This window comes from Aythya marila (assembly GCF_965140915.1).
Source record: "Aythya marila genome assembly, chromosome: 1".
In the NCBI taxonomy this organism is placed as follows: Eukaryota; Metazoa; Chordata; class Aves; order Anseriformes; family Anatidae; genus Aythya; species Aythya marila.
Window position 1 is genome coordinate 76,671,816 of NC_139042.1, and position 22,368 is coordinate 76,694,183.

The window sequence follows — 22,368 nt, forward strand, 5'->3', positions numbered from 1 at the left end:
CTTTCATAAATTTGTATTTGTTTTGGATTAAATTATAACTTTCAATGAAATTGAAAGTAATAGCCAGGATATTTCTGTAAGAGCTAGCTGCAGTTAAACAAACAAACAAATAAATATTTGGGCCAATTTTTCCATTTCTTTCTTCTTCCTTTTCAGATCTTAATAAGATTTTATAAACAAAGTTTCTTATTGTGTTCATTTATTTTCTCTTCAAATTTTTAATGGCATAATTTTTTGCAAAGTGATAGAATGAAAGTTCAGATCGCACACTAAATACTTCATGGCATACCCCCAAATTATCATATTCCATCTCTGAAAGAAAACTAATTGATTGTTTTGCAGATCAAAGCTTTCACTTCCACATGGGAAAACAGTCTCAAAACGAAATGCCTTGTTATTTATTCACTAGTAAGCAAAAAGTAAAATCCCATATCATAAAAGTGTGGAAATGGCAAACTTTACTGTTGCCATATTCATATGTAGTAGCAACAACTGACTTTTATAGTCTTCTACCATAAAGTCAGAGACAAAAATGGATCAGAAAATAAGCAATACACTGCATTAAGTTATTGAGTCCTGTCTGCTTAATAGTGGAAACCGGGGAAACTTTTCTTTCCTTATCTACCTGGCTCCAATTTGTTCCAAATTACTATTAAACTTTTGGTATCTAACTTGCTCAGATGTAGGAGTATGTATTGAATTTTCTTTTTCTTCTTTTTTTTTTTTTTTTCTTTTTTTTTTAATTTTCCTCCAGTATTCTAGAATTTTATCATGTATTGCCCAAAATTAGGCTATCTAGCAAGATACTAAACGGAGGTTTCAACAAAACGTTAATTAAATTTTCAAAGGTCCACTTTATTTTTTGGTCAATCCTGAATACCATAATATATTCATAATATGCTATGTCAAATTGGTGCTAAAATACTTGCACATGAATCCTCAGATATCCTTTCAGATGGCTTGGAAAACTAACTCTACTTTAGTGATGGAGAAAATTAGGTGCTCACAGCAGCAGTGGAGTCAGCACAAGTTTGTCTTAGTCCTGAGACTTGGCAGAGACCATACAATTTTTTCACTGATATAAAGTATGTAAACATGTCTATAGCACTGACTTCCATTAAAAAAATCTCAAAACAAATTTTGTAAGAACAAAATCACTTCCACATTGGGGTGGAAGCCTATTTAGAGCTAAGCCTATCTAGTTCAGTGTGTGGCTAGGGTTTTTGATAGCAGACAAAAGCAAGTGCCCAGGAAGATGTTAACTGACAGGAAAAGCACACAGTGATCATTTCTCACCGTGTTCTCCCAGGCTCCAGTACCATACAGCTCTGGGACTTCCTGAGCCAGGAGGAAGTATCTGCACTTCATTGTTTTCACTGGATTTTTCTAGCATAATCTCTCCAGTCATCTCTTCAACTTAAATTTTTAATCAACAACCCTTTGTGACAATGAGTTTCACAATTTAAACATTTATTGACTGAACAAACTCCGTCTTTTGACTGATTTGGTTCATTTCAGTCTCCTGCAGTTTCATAAAGCCACTATACATCAGATAGTAGCATTCCTATTAATCATATAGGAATCAGGACGAAGTTAAATGACTTATCCAAAAGCACACTAAGTCAATGATAGCACTATCCACTGAACCCAGAAGTGCTGACTGCCTAGCCAAAGATTAGGCAATTCTGGAGCATTTTCTCAGAAATCTAGCTATGCAACAACAAAACAATCCAAGGAATAATATGTAAATTTGTTCATTCAGGAAATTCACAAAGTCAAAACAGTGCATGCATTTAATAAAAATGTGTGACAATAGAAAATATGAAACAATGGTAGCTAATCTCGTTGCAAATCAAACAATGTTACCGTACTGATCATTGTTGCACTGATGTTTGCTGCCCTAGTCTGCGGTATACAAAGAGAGACCTTCTGTGTCCTTGCAGACAGTACAAATCAGAGAGAATACTTAATGTGTATTTTTGACAAAGGCCCAGTTGTCAAGTGGCATGTCATAAATAACAAGGAGGCTGCAGTACTAGTTAACAGCTAGTTCAACAAAGGGTCCCAAGTGTCTGACTATCCTGGACAATGGAACTGAAGTTTTCATCCCTGAGGCTACATCAGCAGAAGGGCTCTATGATGCAAGAGACAATTCCTGTAAATATGGACTAACATATGTACCCCTGGGAACATGTGCTGGCTATTGCTTTGGATTTAAAATATTGACTTTAAATCTTCCTAGAAAATATGTTTTTCTTTTGTTCCTGACATATGAGTACCTTTATATTTGAAAGAACTTAATTTGCAGTGAAACCATAAGGAAACAGAACTAGAAATGAGAAGATTTTTACTTACTAACAACATTAGCTTGTCCAGTGAAGATGGTGTACTGCAGCTCGTAAGAGACCACGCTGAATTCATCATCCGATGTCCAGTGGACAGTAATAGTATCATAAGAAGCTGTACAGAGCTCTTCTCGAATGGTGGGAGGGTTGGGAGCTGTCACATACAACAGAGGAGGCTTACCAACACAGTCAAGTATTTCCCATCTTACCTGAGATTTGGGCATGCATGTGACGTATGAGTTTGCAGCCCTACTGTCCAACAGACTTTACAACATAGCTTTTACTAATTAGACTTAGATTTCTATTAAATTGTTCCTAAGGAATTCTTACTATTAATATAACTACCTAAGAGCTCCAGATTTTGAAAATGTTTTGTATTAAAGAAACTTTAGCTTCAGACAGCCTAGCAAAAGTTACGTGTTGGTGGTCATGTTAAACTGTGACTGAGTGGGTACAATTTATATGCTAGTTTGCTAGGTTTGTTTCCTATCATCACATGAAAATTATCAAAATTTCATGGATCCATATCAATAGGGAAAGTCAATACTCTTCACTACTGACTTGAAAGCAGTGTTTGCCTAGCTTATTTCAACAGAGATTAGCATAAGTGGTATCTAAGAAATATAACTCTAAACATTCTTTCTTTCATGCTCAATCTTCTCTCTCCAAGTTCATTTAAATTTATTCTTAACTATCCTTTTTAATTTAGATGCATATAATTTCTGTTGGCTATACAACTTACTATTTCAGTTTTATGTAAAGAGTTCTTATCATAACATCATGGCGGTAGGACATTTGCAACCTAAAATTCAATATCATAGCTAATTAAATAATTCTAGGAGACAACCCAAGCATTTTAATAAAGAATTGTCTCTCTCTTTTTTTTTTTTTTTTTTTTTTTTTAACTTTCAAGTCAACAAACAAGATTGCTACAGTTTCTATGTGTGGCAAGCTATGCAGTCTTCTTCTGCATTAATACAAAATTTTGATTTAAAGAACTATTTGAAAAATAAAACTTGAAGCAAACTTCTTAGGTCAAAATTTTCCTTATTTGATTTTTCTATAAATATAAAAAATGAAATAAGAAACAAATGAGTCTTTCTTTGGGCCTTCCTGCTTGCTTGTCTCAGTGGGAGCCTAATTCCTAATCATCTTCCCTATATGCCACCATCATGCAAAAAAAATAATTCTTGTGCTTAATAGCATTCCTCCCAGCTGTCACAGAGTAAGGAAGGAGGGCACTCAAGCTGAAACAATTACAATATGCCTAAGTTAAAGGAAAAGGAAGGCAAATCTGAATGGTATTTTGGCTGTCAGTTCTTTAACTTATGTTAATCACAAATAATGTCCTCAAAAAAAAAAAAAAAAGAAAAAAAAAAAGGCACTCTGAAGGAATTCCACCTTTCCTTTTCCTTTTATAACAGCTTCTATTTATACATATAAAACATCTCTTTTACTTTCCACTAAGAATTTTTATAGTTCATATTCCTGGTTTTCTGATGTATGTTCCCAAAAATTAAAGTGCAGATGCATTTCCAAGAAGCCTCTTTCAAACAAGGGGCATAAGGAAATGTTCAAATGTGTTTCATGATATGACCATGATTTGTGATGCTATAAATATTGTAGCACAGAAGCTTACCAGTGACTTTTTTTTTTTTTTTTTCTCTAAGCAGAAAAACCATTGGGACAGATGGATATTAATAAAGAAAGAGAGAGAAATGAACTAAAATAGGAACAGTCATCTCAGGAGGGGTATACAAACAAAAAGAAGAAAAAACAAACAAACAAACAAACAAACAAAAACCTCCTTGAAAGGCAAGTGTGTTAGTATTCAACTAAAGTCTTCTTCGATCTCCTTCTGCACATAACAGAACAAAACCTTTTAGTTGAGAATGTACCTGTTATTACTACAAAACAGATAATAAATATTAACTTAATGCAACACAACAATTACTGAGTGTTTAATGAACTGTAGACTGCATTTCAATAGCACCTAAGTCTCTTCAACTCCTTTGAAAATGACAGCCTTGATGTTCTCTTTATATGCACACCTGGCTGGCCTTATAGAAGGTTGGAGATTTACAGGCTTTCACACAATGAGGATGACAGGAAAAAAAAAAAAAAAAGAGAGAGAGAAAGATTTGACCTGAGCAGGACATCTTTTCCCTGGCTCTTGTTATTAACCCACACATGCCTGAGACTGCATTGCATGAAACTCAGCTCTCCAGCAACACTCATTTCAAAAAACTTTCAGAATAAAACTAAATATACCTGCTTCTCCTGCAGACTGACAGGGAAGTTTACATGCAAACAGTTAATCTTAAGACTTCTGAAATAATGTAGAAGTCTGACTGCAAAATTTATCATCCTGCAAGACATATTTCTTTGGAGATTATAAATCCAGAAAGCAATTAAAGAGTTAAACTTTAATCAATTATCTTCACCATCACATTTACTAGTACAGCTAGAGAGTTCATGTGCCACCAGGAAAACTCTACAGAAAGCCCAAAGCAATCTGAAGGTTACACCAGCACCTTCCCTCACAACCTTGACTAGGGCTTTATTGCTGCTTAGGAAAGGGAAGTCCAGCATGCTTCTACAACAGCAGAGAAGGAAGAGTCCTAGTCAGTTCTGCATAGTCTTAATGCTACAAGTTGTACAGCCTCATACTCCACTCCAGAAGCAGTGATTGTCCCTAAGCACTTCCAGTGTATTTCAGGGTGAGGACGCAGTACTGATTCACAACCATAAAAAGTCTGAAGTTTGACAGCTGATGCAATTAATATCCTCAGCTATTTGCAGCCTCCTGTCTACAAACTGCCACCCAATGTCAGGAAAATTTTTTTTAAAATAAAAACAATAAAATTGAAGCAGCTCTAGAAACCCCCCAAATTTACAGCCTTAAACAGCAGGGAAACCTGAAATCAGTGGCAGCAGACTTTGCAGGGCACAAAGAAAGCTACAGCAGTTTAAGGAATTGCTTTCTAACATCTGCAGCTCTCCTTGGTCATAGAGTGGCAGTCTCCATAAGAATACCAGAGCAAACATCTGTGAGTGGTAACTGCTTCTTTTGCTCTGACTTCAATCCACCTACATTCACAAATCAACATTCTGACAAATGAAAATCATTGCTTAAGGCAATGATTAAGTTCAGTTGTCTGACTTCAACTCAAAACTGAGCAGATACCCTTCAACAGTCAGGAACCATGCCTGAAATAGTCAGGAACGACACCTGAAGTGGCTGAAAGGTAATCACAAATATCCAAAAAGCAGTTATTTAAATCTGATCCTAGAAATAACTGACCTTGTGAGCATGCTTACTCCATTTCAGAGCAAAGTCAATCAGGTTTGGTCTAATGCACCTTCAGTTCAATGTCATCTGTGTGGCTTTTGACCTGAAGTAGACTGAAAGACTCACTTGGTCCAAACACCTGAGAGGCAGTTTAGGGAAACTGCCCCTTCTCATTGGTAAGTCCCAGTATGAATGCAATGGTTCCTGGGCAACTATTTCTAAATCCTTTTAGTGCAAGGTCACAGAGGTTGATCAAAATCGCATCAACTTCCTTTCGTTTGCTTGGTGTCCACCTTTCCTGGAATCGGGTGATTGACTTTGTAAGGTTTTCTTACTGATTTTTGATACTAAGGAAAAAACAAATACCTAAGCCATCTCTTTGACTTAATAGTGCTAGAATCATAGAATGGTTTGGATTAGAAGGGACTGTAAAGGTCACCTAGTTCCAACCCCCCCTGCCATGGGGTTCCACTAAGTCAGGTTGCTGTGATAATAGAAATATTAATATGGCTGAATATGAACATGAGGGAGTTGAGGAAGCTACTCTGAAACTCTCAACAGTTAATAACCGGTTTGCTGTTGTATCATGATACCAGGCTGAAACAATATGAAGGAGCTTGAAAGGCAAAATCACATCATATATGGGTACATACTAAATTTGTTAATAACACGTCATGCACAAGTTGGCATCAAGAACTCAATCATACAACCATGTCTTTGGGTAGAACTCTTCAAGAGCAACTGAATGAGAAGAGATTATATCCAAAGCTAAAGACTGAGCTGGTTCTGGAAAAGCTTTGATCTTTTAATAGTGAAAGCAATTTAGGAAGGGAGACAGGTTGCAAAAGGTTTTCAGAATGAAGTCTTTTTCATGTGAAAAAAATCCTGGCATACATTAGACAATGTATATTTGTCAGCACAGACATAGCTAGTGATGGATGAAGAAAATGTATCATTATTTGATATGGGATTTCTGAAGCAGGGAAAACTGCAAGTTCAAAGAATAGATGTTGCTTCAATTGATTTCATAGTATTAAAACTTAAGACAAGTATTTTTGATTCACAGTGGATAAAAATGTTCTTACGTCAACAATATTGTGCAGGGAATTTGCAAATCACAGACATTGCCTGGATCTAGCAAGATACTTGTTCAGGAAAAGATCAGTTCCAGATGAAAAGCTTGAGCAACTGGCAAGATAAGAAAACTTCCAAAAGACATCAAGACTATAGATACCAAAGCAGAAACAGTCAGAGGAAGATTAAGGGTATTGTTTTACTATGCTGAGCTTGACATCTCAATGTCCAGCTGGAAGCTCTCTGAGAGATATTGGAAATTCTAATTTGGATAGCAGAAGCTTTGGACAGACAGCTGTGCAAATGATGAGAGCAAAATATTTATGTTTATATTTGTGAAAGCAATAACTTAGGAGGAAAGAAAGATGCAAGCTTCAATGTGCCACACAGAAAACTGGAGTTGGGGAGGTAGAAGATGAAGATCTGGTACATTGGGGAAGAGTACCAAAGAAGAAGAAAATTTCAAGAAGAGAGCTGAGGTCACTTGCTTTGAAAGCAACTGACAGCAGAGAGAATGAGGCTGGAATTCAACTTTTGACTTTTTTTTTTTTTTTTTTTTTTTTCAGAAGCAGTACAGATGATAGATATTATATAGGCATCCTCCTTTAATTGGCAACACAGATGTATCACTAGGACTAACAAATGGTCTTTATTTTACTTAACAATGAAACATGATAAAAGTAAAGACCAATTCACTCTGACACACAGTGTTTGGTGTAAAATCTATGAAGATTGCACACTCTGAAAGGCTGAAATAAAACAGATCTTCCTCCAGAGTTTCTGAATAACAATAGAGAAGAATCAAATGCATTTGATTTTCAGGGTAATATATATACTTATACATTATATATATACATATATTTACATAAATATATTTTTACAGTCTGACTTGGTTACATTTTATGCTCAGATATTTTAGACATGTTTTGGACTGTCATTGCAGCCATATGTTATTTCTTAACGTGAAAAAAATTATTACAAAGACAAAACCAGCTAAAACTGTTCCTCATTGGCAATCAAGTGCAAAGATGAAAACAGTAGATTGGGAAAAAAACAGCCTAACAGCTTAATACATTGCAATTTCCCCTAGATTGGAATGTGATAAATTTTTCAAAATTGTGGTTGAGGTAGGAAGGCACAGGAGGAGCACAGCCAGCATGATGAACCACAGAAAGGATCTTTGTGGCACTGAACACTATGGCAAGACTACCCTTAATTTTGGTACAGATACATCCTTCCTTTTCCACATTGCACAGCTGTTAGGCTGGTAATAGTGACATGTGATGTGAGACTAGGGGGTGGAAGAATGGGCTGTATATCCTCAGAGATCTAAACCACAATTACCTAAATTTGAATGAGTCTTTCTAGCCCCTGTTTGGAGCCAATGGGGAGGACTAGGCACCTCCAGAACAGAGTCAGCTGACATGGCATATTATATCCACATTAGGTGGATATTCCTCTTTGGCTATAGAAAAGCCATGGCTGGTGATTTTTCAAGTTGATTCCTAGCTCGGGACAAATGAGTGTGGCTTTTTGCTAGCCCTTCCTTTTATTTCCTTGTCTTTTATAATTTTGTGGTGAAACTTCCACTTTGATGGCAAAATTCCAGCAAACTCTGGGGAGAATGGGAATAAGGGGAAAGGCGGATAGCATAACACCACTGGTGCTGTATAAAAACTAGTAAGTGACTCTCACCACAGTTTATTGCGCATTGTTTACTCAGGTATGCATCAAACACTGATTGCATTCACCAGTTCCACAGTGAGTAATAAATTTCTTGCAGAAAAATATCCCTTATGGCAGGAACCTCACAGATTTACAAGGCAAAGGTACATGCACACAGCCTTGCTACTTCTAAAATTCATTTGATCATTTATACCCCACCATATTCCCCTGAAGAAAAGCCAGAAACGAGGCCTCCGCATGGCAAAAGACACTGTGTTTGACCACAAAGAGACTGCATGCTTTTGCATTCTTCTGAAATTACATGGGTATATTTCCTGCAACCTGGGCTAAGAGAACAGCCCTGCGTTTTGAAGTGTTTTTCTACCAATGCCCTTTCATTGCAAACTCTTGCTGCTCACAGAAGATGCTTAAATAGCCTGCAAAATGAAAACCCACACCCCGTCTCTTCTGTTTTCAATTGAACTGGAATGAATTGTTCTAATTCTGGCATTGAAATTAAAACATCCTAAATTACAGTAATTTTTTTCTTTTTGTGAGTCATTATATACTCTGACACTGCACATTACTCAGTAAGGGTCTAATGCTGCAGAAGTCTACAGGCCAAAGCTCTCAGTTAACTGAGCTGGAGCTCTGCTCTGCAGAGCACACTGCATGCTCCCCAGACTTGAACGTAGTGAGGTCCTCCAGTTATGTAATGGGGGAAATGCACAGTGACGCTGCTATGAGAAAACGTTTTTCTTTGCTGAGCCCTCCGTGCTGATTGCTTGAATGGCTTCTGGTTGCTCATGGGACAGTTGCCAGGCTGCAATCTGCCACAGCAAGAAGGAAGTCTTAAGGGAGAGGGTAACTCATCGAGCCTCCTGGGAAATGAGATTCAGTCCCTACTCTCCTTCCTCTGGCCTGGGGAAGTGCTCTGGGCCACTCCAGGCTGAGCTCCAGCTGTTCTTTTATTTCATTCTGCTGCCACGACTTTTAACTGTTTATCACTCACACTTATCCACACTGTGGTGGGGAAGGTGTGAGGAAAGGAGATAAGAGGAAATGCATCCTGGCTGTGCCCAGTACCACCAAATGCTACGTGGGGCACTCTAGGGCTGCTAGGGGTAATATCTTTAGGATTAAATGGGAGAGCAATGAAGAAAATCCTATTGTTACTGTTTTATGAGGAATATAGTAGTATATTGAGAAGAAAATTACCTGTAAGATAATCAAGGCATTCCAATAATTTCTTCTCCCTGGTAAAATCAAGTGCGAAAGTATCAAAAGTATCATTGAGATTAATTTCAGGAATTAGAACCTGGGAGGATGCAGTTGCCATGGAAACCCTATAATGAAAAGAAGAAGTATTTTAGTACACCCAAAGACACAATAGCTTTTACATCAAGGTAGGATCTAATAATCATGATCACTGTTATTTCTCACAAAGCTTGACAAACATTTTTACAAGTATTTTAAATATATTGTTTGTTAGGAATTTCTCCTGCCACCATGGAAGTAAAGTCTCCCATAAAAATCTGTTATTATTACTTATCTTTTGCCTAATGTGCAGTGCTAGATAAGTCTTTAACAAAATATCAATTAAGCAACAATATACTTTGAATTTTTCTTTCCAGCCACCCTCTGAAGCAAAGTAGCATTAGCACTATTTTTACTTGTGTTTTAAGTGAGCGTGACAGATGTTGCATCTTTCCCAACCCCTTTTCCCTATGTAGTTTCTTGCTTGAGGCATTCCTTCACAGTGCTATCTCAAGGGCTTGGTGCAGATCACCACACCTCCTCAGCTGTTTAGCACAGCACACTGCTGTTAACTTCAAAAAGCACAGGGGAGAGATCAAACCAATAGATGTCAACACAGTTTATTTTGAAAAAAAAAATAAAGCCAAGCATGTGTGCATACTTACGTTTCCTCCAAACTGAAATATTTCCTTGCCTACCTTGTTTCAGAAACTACATTCACTTTTGTCTGTCCAAGAGTACTAACATAAAAAGCTGGGTTTTCACTGGAAAACTAGCAGCAGGGTTCATTTTTTGGCCTTCAGCCTGATATCTCAACATACTTGTTAGTGGCTAGGTGCTTAAAAATATGCTTAAAAAAAGATCAGGTGAAAATTCAACAAAGAGGTTAATAAACCTTGTGTTATACAACAGAAAATTGTTGTTTCACTTTGGAGGTAAATAGATAACCATGAGCACAATGTATGTCAGTTATCTGTCATTTGTGACATGTCAGGTCAAAATATTTTGATTGCTTCAATTAAGTTTCCCAAATTAGAGTATTTCACTGTAGATGAGACTGAAAAGGCTCCAGGCCAAACACTTGTTAAGAACTGCATTTTCATATTTCTCATTTAGTATTTTAGGAACACAATTAGAAAATTTAAAACCTGAGCTGTATATATTTTTTTTTGTCTTCAGCTCAGTTTTCAAAGACTCGGCTGAGGAGCTTTCTTAGTCAATAATTCTTGTTATACAGTTTTCATCATAATTTCTCTTTGAAATTGTGATTGTTTTCTTCCCCCAGTCCTCCCATCCCCCAGTAGCTCACCTGCAGTTATAGTTACGCTATCATGTTTCTATATCTAGTAGAGAAACAAGACATATATTTCATTTAGGGCCTGTGTTAGGGCAAAGCCAGGCTAATACACACCTACAAAAAATCATCAATGGCCTTGCTAAGAAACCAGCAAGCAGCTATGCAAGGAGAAGAGCTTCTCTGAATGCCTCCATAAAGCACATTTATTATGAAGAAGATCACAGCACCAGGCTCTTTTGGACAGTTATTTTGAACAGTGCAAAAGGGACACTGTACTTGGCTGGACAGGGATTTTCTAGGATAAATACATTTTACCCATTGTAAATAATGCATGACGTAAATCATTGCAGGATGTATAATGTCTTTGCTATACCTAGTTACTTGTTGTGATTACAATAGGGAATATTATATTGAAATTACTTTGAAATGTGAGTATGAAGAAATGCAATGTGCATAATTTCAGGAGACGATTTTAGCTCTGGTAGTTCAGGACCCTGTTGAGAGTGTTGCATGCGTAGCCTAGAAGCAAACAAAATATTGCTCACCACATGGGAACAAGAAAGAACTTGTGAGAAATAATTTATTAATAAGATTTAGTCTCTTTCTCCATTTTTAATTTATCTGCAAGCACCTGGGGTTTTTCCCCTCATTTTTATTCACTGCTTGGAATGATTTTTTTGATTTGCAGGTTGTTCGCAGTCCTCTCATTATAGATAGTGATCTGTAATAGCCAAGAATTAGATCTGATTGGACACATATGTCAGCTGGTCTCATTTCTGTTCTCTGAGCATCTCTCCTGTGGCTGTATTTATGATGCAACTGCTCATGTTTACAAGTTCAAAATTAGAGCTTCTCTGAGTATTCTCTGGCAGTCTGTTAAAAAGGTTTGTATCACCATAGGTTTCTGTCCTACTGCTTATTCCACTGGATATTGAAAAAAGGCCATACTCTCACCTTCAGCATTTTACTCATGATATTCTTAAATATTCTGTGGTAGTTTTGCTATCAGCTTCAGCTGGGAAAAAGAAGTGGCACAACATAGCTTGGTGATAGAATATGAAACAGGGTACAAGTCTAACAGACCAAATTTAATCCATTGTCTTGTCTTTCCTTGCTTTGCCTTTTTCATCAGAGTTTCAATTCTCTGAACATTTAAAGAGTAACACAGAGTTTCTCACTTGTTTATAAATTGATTAAAATAGCTTTGGTGAAGTTTGATATTTTAGGAATCTGCACACTGTGCTCTGAAGTAAGTGATAGGCTTAAAATACATATAAATTTAGAACAAGGAGTTTCATTGTTTGGACTAGGTTAAAAGTTGGCTGGACATTGTGCAGATACAATGTGAACCCACAGATTAAAATAAACAAATGAAGAAACAAACAAACAAAACCAAACATCTGAATGAATAAAGATATTTGTTAATCATTTTTTTCTTCACTGTCACAGATACTTGCACCGTCTTTTGTTTCTCTTCCTGATGGCTAAATAGCTGATAGTTCCAAGATTTTTCTCTTTTTCATCAGAAACTACTGATGAAACTGGGTGGGAATGTTTTAGCATTCACCCTGTTGCCCTGAAAACCAGACTGAATTTTCTAACAGCACAGTTTCCTGGAATCACTCAGGCCCTTGTCTTTGGGTCCTTGATAATCTGAAAAGGAACTAATATTCTAGAAGTAGTAGAAATTCCTGGCACCCAGGAACCCAGCACAGCAGCCTCCATCACTTCCAGACACCCAACTTGTTGAACCCTCAACACTTTGAGTGGGCTACCTCAGAGATGTCCTTTCTACCTGCTATTTTGTGAAGGATATGAGACAGCTAAGATCTTAACAAAATTCTTCTAGTGAATGCACTTTCTTTCTTATTTCTTTCTCAGTCTCAGAATTTTTAATGGATTAGGAATTTAAGTTTCTAGGCACCTTATTTTTCATTGTGTTTAGTACCAGATCTCTGCTTGGCATCTATTAATACCTACACTACCTCCTTCATCTGTGCATGCTCTTACTGTACTAACACTTATTTCACCCCCTTTTCTGACTGCTCCTTTTTTAAAAGGGATGTTTTGATTTAACATTAGAGAAAGATCCTTCCCAGTCTGGAACAGCCCTAAGTAGTGTTATTGAGGAATGCAGCATCCTCCCCTCTTTGACCACATCACCACAGTAGCGGTACAAAACAATACAGCAATTACGACAACCTATCTGCCTTAAATTGAGACTCTTCTGCTTATCAAGAGGAACATTTCTTTTTTACCTTTCAGTGATGTTTTTAGCAGTTTGCAGGAAGCGAGCATGATCGTTCTCCTTCAGAGACTGCTCAGCCTGAGAGATGAGGGATGTTGAGCGCTCAATGCACTGTTTGCAGTTCGCAATCTGCTGAGCCAGTTTTCTCAACCTTACAACCTTGAGTGGAAACACGAGAAAACAGTCAGTTCTCTAACGTCACAAATCATGATTGCATTTACACTTCCGAGACAGAACTGTCATGCAAAGGGGAAGCTAAGATGAATGGCTTCACTGACAAGAGCTTCTTTCACACCAGTTTGATGGTGAGCGCCTTCCACTAGCCACATAACATTTTTAATAAGGGGACAGGCACAGCCTTTATATCTCAAAGTTTTCCACATGGAAAACAACAGGGGAGAGCCAAAACAAGCACAGCTGGCCTATTTTCCAGCAGAAGAAACATAATTTCCTGGTACTTTCTGCTTACATGATAACTAAAGGTTATTTAGATAACCATTTCCCTGAAGTGATGAGATTTGTGTTAAGGGCAACTTGTGGATTACTTACTTTTTTTTCCTGTTACTGAGGAGAATTTCATAAAAAATCATCTGAAAATAAAACTTGAGTAAAAAGACTTAAATTCTCCCAGCAATACATGCCTGCCCTTTTTGTTATGTGCTTTTAGTCAGACAGGGTTTTTTTTATTTGTTGGATATTTTTAACAGGATGAAAGGACAGTAATACTGAAGAGATGATTATTATTACTGAAAACACGTGTTGGAGATAAACACAGAAGATGCGACTGTAGTCATTAGCTGAAATATTAGGAAGGAGCACAGTCAATCCCCCGTTTAAAGATGTTGGCTAACAAAACTTCTAGTTCCTGAAAGACCTGGGAGACCTTCCTGTTGTTATCTTATCAAGATTGCTGCTACTTCATAGTTTGAACAAGAGTAAGAAAAAGGAAGGCAATTAAATAAATCTGGAGTTCAGAAAGACCCAGTTACATGAAAAATAAGGAAACTAAACTGTATATGGATTAGCAAATTTATAATTAAATAAAGTTCCTGCTCTCAGCAATTAGGGTATAAACTTTAAAGTTACTGAATTTGCCGATATAATTGTGACAGGAGTTCAGCATTTTTAGCAAAGATGAAGGTGTCTTCATGTGCCTACATGACAACAGAAGTCAGTAGAAAAATACATCTTTTGGCAAACTTTCAGAAAGAACACACTATTGAAACGATCAATTTTTTTTTTTTTTTTTTTTTTTTTTTTTTTTTTTTTTTGGTAAAGAGAAAAATGCTTGTAAGGCATGAAGATTTTGACAATGCTACTGATCTGATCAGGTTCTCTCCTCACAGTTCAAGAGCTCCAGATCCCACTGACTTGGAGGCCCTCCCACTTTGTCCACGTCTTTGCTTTGCTGGATGCCCAAACCTGGATGCAGTAACTAGATGAGGTCTAGTGCTTGAAAGTGTTGCATGAGGAAGATAATCTCTTCCATTGTTTTACTGGCTGCACTTCTGTTGATAAAGCCCATGTTGGTTTCTTTCCTACTTTTGATTCATGTTTAGGCTGTTGAGCACCAAGATGTACAATTGCATTGGGAAAGACTTAATAAATGAAGTACTCTCACAATTACTTATGCAAGTAAGGAATTGTATTCACAACCTAGCATTTTATAAATACACTGGGAGGTGAAGATAGATAGATACTGAGAAGTGTCAACAGACTGTCCCATGGAGAACAAAATATTTTCAGTAATTGTGCATTTACTCGGAGATCACTATTTGGTTACACCAGTCTAACCAGAGAAAGGTTCATTGCAGTAATAAACATCTCAACTCTTTATTTAAGTATTAATTAACAAAATGAACTGAAATAAATGTTACCTTGTAAGTTTTTTAACAATTAGATGTCATAATTTGTGAGGTCTACATATGAACTTGGCTTTTTGTTTACTTGAATTTTCCTTACGTCTTCAAAAAGTCATCTTTTAAAGGAAGAAAGTTTGTGACCTCTGCACTAAAATTATTCTATTTAAATCTTTTTTTTCCTGCTATGTGCTTTGTTGGATTGTATAAATTTAGAGTGATAAGTGAGATTAAGGATGGAGCTGCACCATATTATAAGAATCGTATGTCTTAATCTGAAGCCCTGCAGTCACAGCTAGAACTATACTTGAGTTCTTCCATCTCTGTAGCCTTAACTGTGCTCTAAACAAATGTGCCATGCTCTGCCTTCTAGAATGACTATGGAGAACAGTCACAGACTGCTCTAAAAGAAGACACCTGGGGCTGAATTTCCTGTGGCTTTTCAGATTTTCTGGCCAATAAAAAGAAAAAGAGTTCCCTGGGCACTGTAATCCTTAGCAAAATTTCATGATATGTATCTAAAATGCCTGAATTGTAGCTATTATAGTATTTACATAATTGCTTAGAAAAGACTAGCCTGATTCTCATTTTAAGAACATATGAACAGCTGATCTTAATTGTCCATCTAGCTCGCCATCACAGGCCAGTAGTGGAGGCATCGGATTGGGAAATAATACTTTCTCAGAACACTGGCTCAGCCAACAGCAATTTGTCTCTCATAGATATCTGGAGTTTGAAGTGGTGTTGTGGTATTTAATTCTGTATTTTTGTTGTTGCTGTTGTTACTTTTTTTTTTTTTCTAGTTTTTCTTCATTTTGTTTTTCTTCCATGAGTTAATCCACCTGTCTCTTGAACCCATTAAATCTTTCACCATCTACAACATTCTGAGGTAAAGTGTTCAAGTCTTTAACTCTCTCCTTTGGTATCACTTTTTGGTTGATCAAAATGGAACAAAGAATGGGGATAAATTCTGATATCAGCTACATTTACATAAATTTGGAGTCAATTGTATCATAAATCTTCCATGCTTTAACGGATATTAGACTACACCTTCACAGGCAATATACTTTTAGAAAGCAACTTATATATATAACACAAATCCAAATGGATGGAAAGTTTTCTATTTTGTTGAAAGCACAACTGGATTCACAGAGTCAAAACAATAATGCAGAAGGCCACCATTTCCATTTGCAGGGGACTTATATTTTGTTAACAGTATGAGGAAATTCAGGTTCTGTCACACAAGGTACAGGACTTGTGGTTTCAAACATGTTTAAGTCAGCCCTTGCCTACAGGCTTTTCATTTCAAGTTAATTGGAATATCTTGACAACTGAGCAAACCATTTAACCTGCTCTTGACTTTGTTCCTTTCCTGAGCTTTTCCCACACAAGAAGAGTTTATATTTGACTTAGTTAGCTTAGCAGTTAAAGAGTAAACACCATGTACCAAGAAAATAAGAATGTTAATTCAGCTCTAATGTGTTTCTGGGTTAACAGATAGCTAGCTTAAAGAGTAGAAATTTGAATATTTTACTGCCCAATATGTTTGTCACTAATAATCATCACACCTCAGTAATTAGAAATGTATACTTCATTGTGTATACTGTATACTTCATGTATACTTCATTGCTTTTTTATGAATATTTATTTTTTTCATAAACAAGTTAGATTTTCTTTTCTTAAGAATGACAATGGTTGAGATGTATTCCTTATGTAATATTATTTTTATAAGTCTTATAATAAATAATTAAAGAATCTAATCTAACTTATTCTTGTTGATAATTGTCAGCCACAATAGCAAGTGTTGTGGCACTTTGTGAAGGTGAAAATTTTGGGGAAACAGTCAGAAATATAACAGAGTGAAAGAAGCATTAATTAGTCATCACTTTATTATTATTTACTGACAGTGATATAATTTCAGTGTTTATCCTTAAAAATCATAATCACCTGTAGGAAGAGAAATGCTAAAGAAAGTGTTGAAGTCTAACGTACTAATTTTAACCAATTTTATTCCTCTTTACATGAAGGCAGTAGTGGCCCAGGACTACATAAGGACTCATACAGATTTATATTAATAGCACCTGAAGTCAAAAAACTGTCAAAAAAAAAGCATGAAGAAGTAATGTTGACCTACTTGCTATCAAAAGAAGAAAAGCTGTTACCTTTCCTTCCTTGATTTTGGTTCCAATTATTTGTCGTCTTTGCTGGATTATTTCAATGAGCTGGTCACATTCTTCCATCAGCTTGGTTTCCTGGCGGGATGCGTTTACCTACAAAGCAAGCCATGTTGATTGTTATTTATTTATTTATTTATTTATTTATTTTTACTCCGCCCTGTGTACAATAAATATGTTGTTTTGCTTTTCTTATTTTTGTGATTTGTGACTGTGACATGCCTGAAAGTTCTATTTGAGTCTTATATGTACCTTCTGTAAGAGATGGGACTAGCAAATAGATACTTATTTTATTTCTATCTCAAATGAAGGAAGCCTGGTCCTGTGATAACTGAGTGATGTCAGCTATAATTGACATTAGTGAGAAGTGAAAGCTTTTCCAGAGATGCTTAACCTGTCACGAATGCAAGAAGTACATAGGACTGCAGTGAATACTCATGCATGTAAGAGCAAAAGTATTGGAAGTACTGGATCACACAGTCCCTCTACTACAGTATCCTGTCTTTATCAGCTGCTAGTATGAGCATCTGCTAGTAGAGCACCTTACAAAAGCCAAGCATGTATGATGGTTCCCATGATTATTGTCTCATCCTCCAATCAATTGCAGATCAGAGTCTTTTTGAAACAATTTTTATGTCATTAGTAATCCTCATAAGAGTTATCTTCTATGAATTTACTCACTCTTTCCTTCCAACCCTCTAAAATTTGTTTTCCCATCCCCACCCTCCTATGACAGTGAGATCCAAAGTTTAACTCATAGTCAAGCAAGCAACTGTCTCTTTTAGAGGGATCTGAACCCCCTTTCAGCTGCATTTTATGATCCCAAATTATTTTACTGGAAAGAAGAGTGATACCTAACCTCAATTTTCATGCCACCCGCAATTTTCTACACCACTGTTTTATCCTCCTGTAGGGCTGAAGAGTCTGAAATGATTCAGATTTTCTTCACATGAAAGCTGTTCCATACTTCCAATCATTCTTGTTTTCTTCTCTGAAACTTTGCCAGGTCTACCACCTACTTTTTCGTAGGGGGAACAGAACTGTATTATATGCCCAAGGTGCAAACAAACTACGGAGTTATACAGTGGCATGATACATTATCTATTTTGCTGTGGTTATTTTTATAACGATTCCTAATGTTTGATTTGCTGAATTTAATACTTGAAAAATTAGTATTTTTTATTATTTTAAATGTCCATATAGTAGTTTCTGAAAGACTCAAGTTACCAAACATCCAACTGACATTATCTAGTCATGTGCATTTAATGTTTTATTTTTTAGTAGTACTTTGCCTCTGACAGTTAATCAACTAGAAAGCATTAGCTGTACTTGTGTAGATATCTACAGTATAAATGTATGAACTGCTGAAACTATTTTTAGCACAAAAAAAAATCCTCACAAAACAAAACATTTTGTTTCACGTTAAGATAGATTGTTTTAATGAAAAGTCAGCATTTAATATGACAAGCAAAATGGACCTCCCCACCAGCAGCATGTTTAGCTTATATCTATGAAAGAAAAGAGATGGAGAAAAAGACAAAAGGTTCTAATCATACCTACAAAACAGAAAAAAAATAAAAGGAGTGATGTCAGACCTGTGTTTCCATACACACTTTGCTAAGAGGTGTTAAACAGACCTCAGCCTTGGCCAGTTGCTCCTAGAACCACTCCACATCACCTTTTCCATTAGGATAGCAGATCTAGAGGTGAACCAGAAAAGGGAACAGTCCTAGGTAAAGACTAACTATATTTCCCCTCTTTGGTTATTTTTCTTTATTATCTGATGAGCCCCTTGATCTGCCTCAGCCTTCTTCTTTTTTTTTTTTTTCTTTTTTTTTTTTTTCTTTTCTTTTTCTTTTCTTCCAACAATACGTTTAAACATGCGTTTACCTGTAAGCACATTATGGAGCTCATTAAGATTAAGCACATGTTTATACATCTGAGTTTGGACCAGGACCAATTTTACAAATACCTTCTTATGTGAAATACATTGTGTCCTCTGGGCAAAGAGGGGACTTGTTTACAAAGGCCTGTTTTCATTTAAATTTCAGATTATCCTTCTCAAACCTTCCTTAAATTAAAAATTAAATCACATATTCCATCGGCTTAAATGTTAATTAAGCTACCAGTATTATAAAGAGAAAGTATATTTTTTTCTTGAAGGCAATAGATGGTGCTGAAAGTGCTGGAGAGATCTACACACAAAAGGTGAAAATGTAAGAAATACTTCCACCATCCAATTTTAGGTGCCTCTTCATTTACACGCGTTAGCTGTTTGCTCTGCCTGGCTTCCCACCATAGCCCATGAGGAGAGAGAGACCACAGAAAAGCTAACACAAAGCCTCTGACAGAGCGTATGTCTCTCCAGTGACAGCTTAGGAAGCCTAGAACTAGTCAGTCGACATATCAGGCCTACCCAAGGGCCAAAAATTGGTTTGTGTGAACACTGTTGTTTCTACTCCACCTCTTCTCATTATCCCATCACCCCAGCTGTATAACACCCTCTGGTCATGCACTGCATTTTGGTGTGAACTTCTGCAGGGCTGTTTTCAATGAGGTTTCCAACCTTGACTCCTGTTTCACTAGTGGAATGAAATTCCACCAGAGCAAGGAATCCCAAATGGGTTCAGTCAGAGGCAACAATCGTATTCAATACACATGGGTGCAACTCTTTTTATGTTGATACCAGGGTCTGCTCATGCCAGAGCTGACTTTGGCACTGAATTACTGTAACAGTTCACAGGATTTTTGAGTAGCTTCCACTCAAAGTGCTACTTTTATCACCACTTATATCATGAATGTGTTTTGTACAGCAGATCTAAGTTACCTCCAGGGTAACTGTCATGACAGAGTTCAGGAAGGCTAAGACAACAGTGTTTCATTAATGCTCAGACTGGTTTGAAAAATAAAGTATTAATTAAATCTTCAATTACAAAACTCTAGACTAAGAAAAATGAAATTCTTGTAAAAAATCTTTGTATTTCTTACACACTGACTGCAGACATCTCTGTTTTCTTTGAAACCTGAAAAGTATTCTCTTTTATAAACTTCATTTGAAGACTTTTCAAAATTTTATAGCTTGCAGAAGCTTATTAAAACTGGAAAGGATATTCCAAAACTATTTGAGATGTCTGAGCTTTGTATGAATGCCCTCCCCCCCTCAAAAAAAATAATAAATAAATAATAATAAATATATATATATATATATTAATTTGGGGGCTTTTCTCAAGTTGAAATGCTCCTTAATCAAATTTTCAGCCCAGAAGGCCTCTGATTCCGTAATAACTTTATAATTGAGCACGTGCCTAACTTTAAGTGCAATATATTAGTGGTGGCCCTAAAGGGACTACTTGTGAGATTAACATTGAATATTATTTACTTGTGTATTTCTGAGGAGTCATATGTCAGACCAAAGAGCCAGAGGCATGGCGTAGGGCTCCGCTGTACAGGTGCTACAGAAATACCAGAATAAGACTCTGCCTTCTACTTGAGTCCTTTGATGAACAGCAACCTTGACAATAACTTCCAGCTGGGGCTGGCCAAGGAATACGAGTTCTGTCTGGTAAAAATATTTGAGGTTTTATGTTCTCTACTTTTCTACAATAAAAACAAACCCTCTTTCCAAAGAGTTGATTTAAAAAGACTGAGAGCCGCATTAGAAAAGTCTGGAGGCTGCATCGCTCACTTTGATTGTGGGAGGCTCTGAATCATGTAGAGAACAGATTTAAATACAGGCTTCCTCCATCCCAGATGAATGTTGACTTTTAAATATGAGATTTCCATTGTTGGAGAGTTAATGTTGGACTTGGAGATAATTTTCTGTTGAAAATTCCACTGATATCACCATGCTTAGTTTTGACATCAAAAAATTCCTTAGAAATCCATCACCACAACTAGAATGAAAGTAAAGTTTTTTGGTTTGGTAGTATCATTTTTAAAAACTTCTCTTCCATACCACAAAACTTTTTAAAAACTAACTATCAGGCCTTGTTAGGATTTAGAAAAATTATAACTTTTTCACCACCAAACATGCAGGAAAAAATATATTCTAGTCCTGTTGCTTTCATGGGGAATTTATTTCTATTTCTGCAATATTTGAAGACCTGAGACAATTTACTGACAAACAATATACAAAGATCTTTCCAGGTTCTCCAGATGTAAGGATAAGGTCTAGTGGTCTGAGCCTCAAGGAGTGGGTGTTGAAAAGGAAAGGAAAGGAAAGGAAAGGAAAGGAAAGGAAAGGGAAGGGAAGGGAAGGGAAGGGAAGGGAAGGGAAGGGAAGGGAAGGGAAGGGAAGGGAAGGGAAGGGAAGGGAAGGGAAGGGAAGGGAAGGGAAGGGAAGGGAAGGGAAGGGAAGGGAAGGGAAGGGAAGGGAAGGGAAGGGAAGGGAAGGGAAGGGAAGGGAAGGGAAGGGAAGGGAAGGGAAGGGAAGGGAAGGGAAGGGAAGGGAAGGGAAGGGAAGGGAAGGGAAGGGAAGGGAAGGGAAGGGAAGGGAAGGGAAGGGAAGGGAAGGGAAGGGAAGGGAAGGGAAGGGAAAAGAAAACTGGAATTTCCTCAAATCTCTGACAGGGATCTGGAAATCACAAACCCTCCTGACCCAAAGAGGAGAGCAGGCCAGCTGCTCACAGGTCCACAAACTGAGAACTACTTTGGAAAATGTTCTCCTCTATGAAGAGGCTTCCTAGGCTTTCATCTTCAGAGACCTGAGTTAAATTGCAGTTTAGGTCATATGATTGTGGTGGTTTCAAAGTCCCTAGCAGATGTTTGGGAAATCAGAGAACTGCAATGCTGCTAGTGATGCAAGGTTACAGAAAGTTTTGATTGTTAATTCAAAGGCAAGCGTAGTGTCATAGAGATAGACTCATACCAAAGAAAACTAATATATTAGAATCAAATGATATTTTAACATTTCAGCAGACTTCTTCGCAGGAACAAATCTCTCCCTTTGGGATTCCTTATGGGTGAGGCAATTTTGTCTGCAAGTGGAAATGCATGAGTCCTTCTTTGGCATATAATTTCTAAATGACAAGCTAAATAAGACACCCTAAGTTGGAGGTTGCTTGCTTTTTCTAAGACTATAGTGGCTGGAATAAATTAAAAACAGTAATTTTTGTTCACTTAATCCTACTGCAAAATGAAATAAAGTAGGTTGTAGAA

At 36.8% G+C, this 22,368-nt stretch overlaps 1 protein-coding gene across 4 annotated transcripts in view; it reads right to left on the reverse strand.

The window, feature by feature from the left end:
* MID1 (midline 1) overlaps window positions 1-22,368 on the reverse strand; it is a 245,479-nt gene that overhangs the window by 17,320 nt on the left and 205,791 nt on the right. For all 4 annotated transcript variants that reach the window (XM_082782121.1, XM_082782120.1, XM_082782122.1 and 1 more), the window contains exons 4-7: window positions 17,200-17,307; window positions 13,189-13,337; window positions 9,595-9,722; window positions 2,356-2,499 (exon numbers count right to left, since the gene is read on the reverse strand). In XM_082782121.1, coding sequence (XP_082638247.1) covers window positions 2,356-2,499; window positions 9,595-9,722; window positions 13,189-13,337; window positions 17,200-17,307 — 529 coding nt within the window. The remainder of the gene's footprint in view (window positions 1-2,355; window positions 2,500-9,594; window positions 9,723-13,188; window positions 13,338-17,199; window positions 17,308-22,368) is intronic.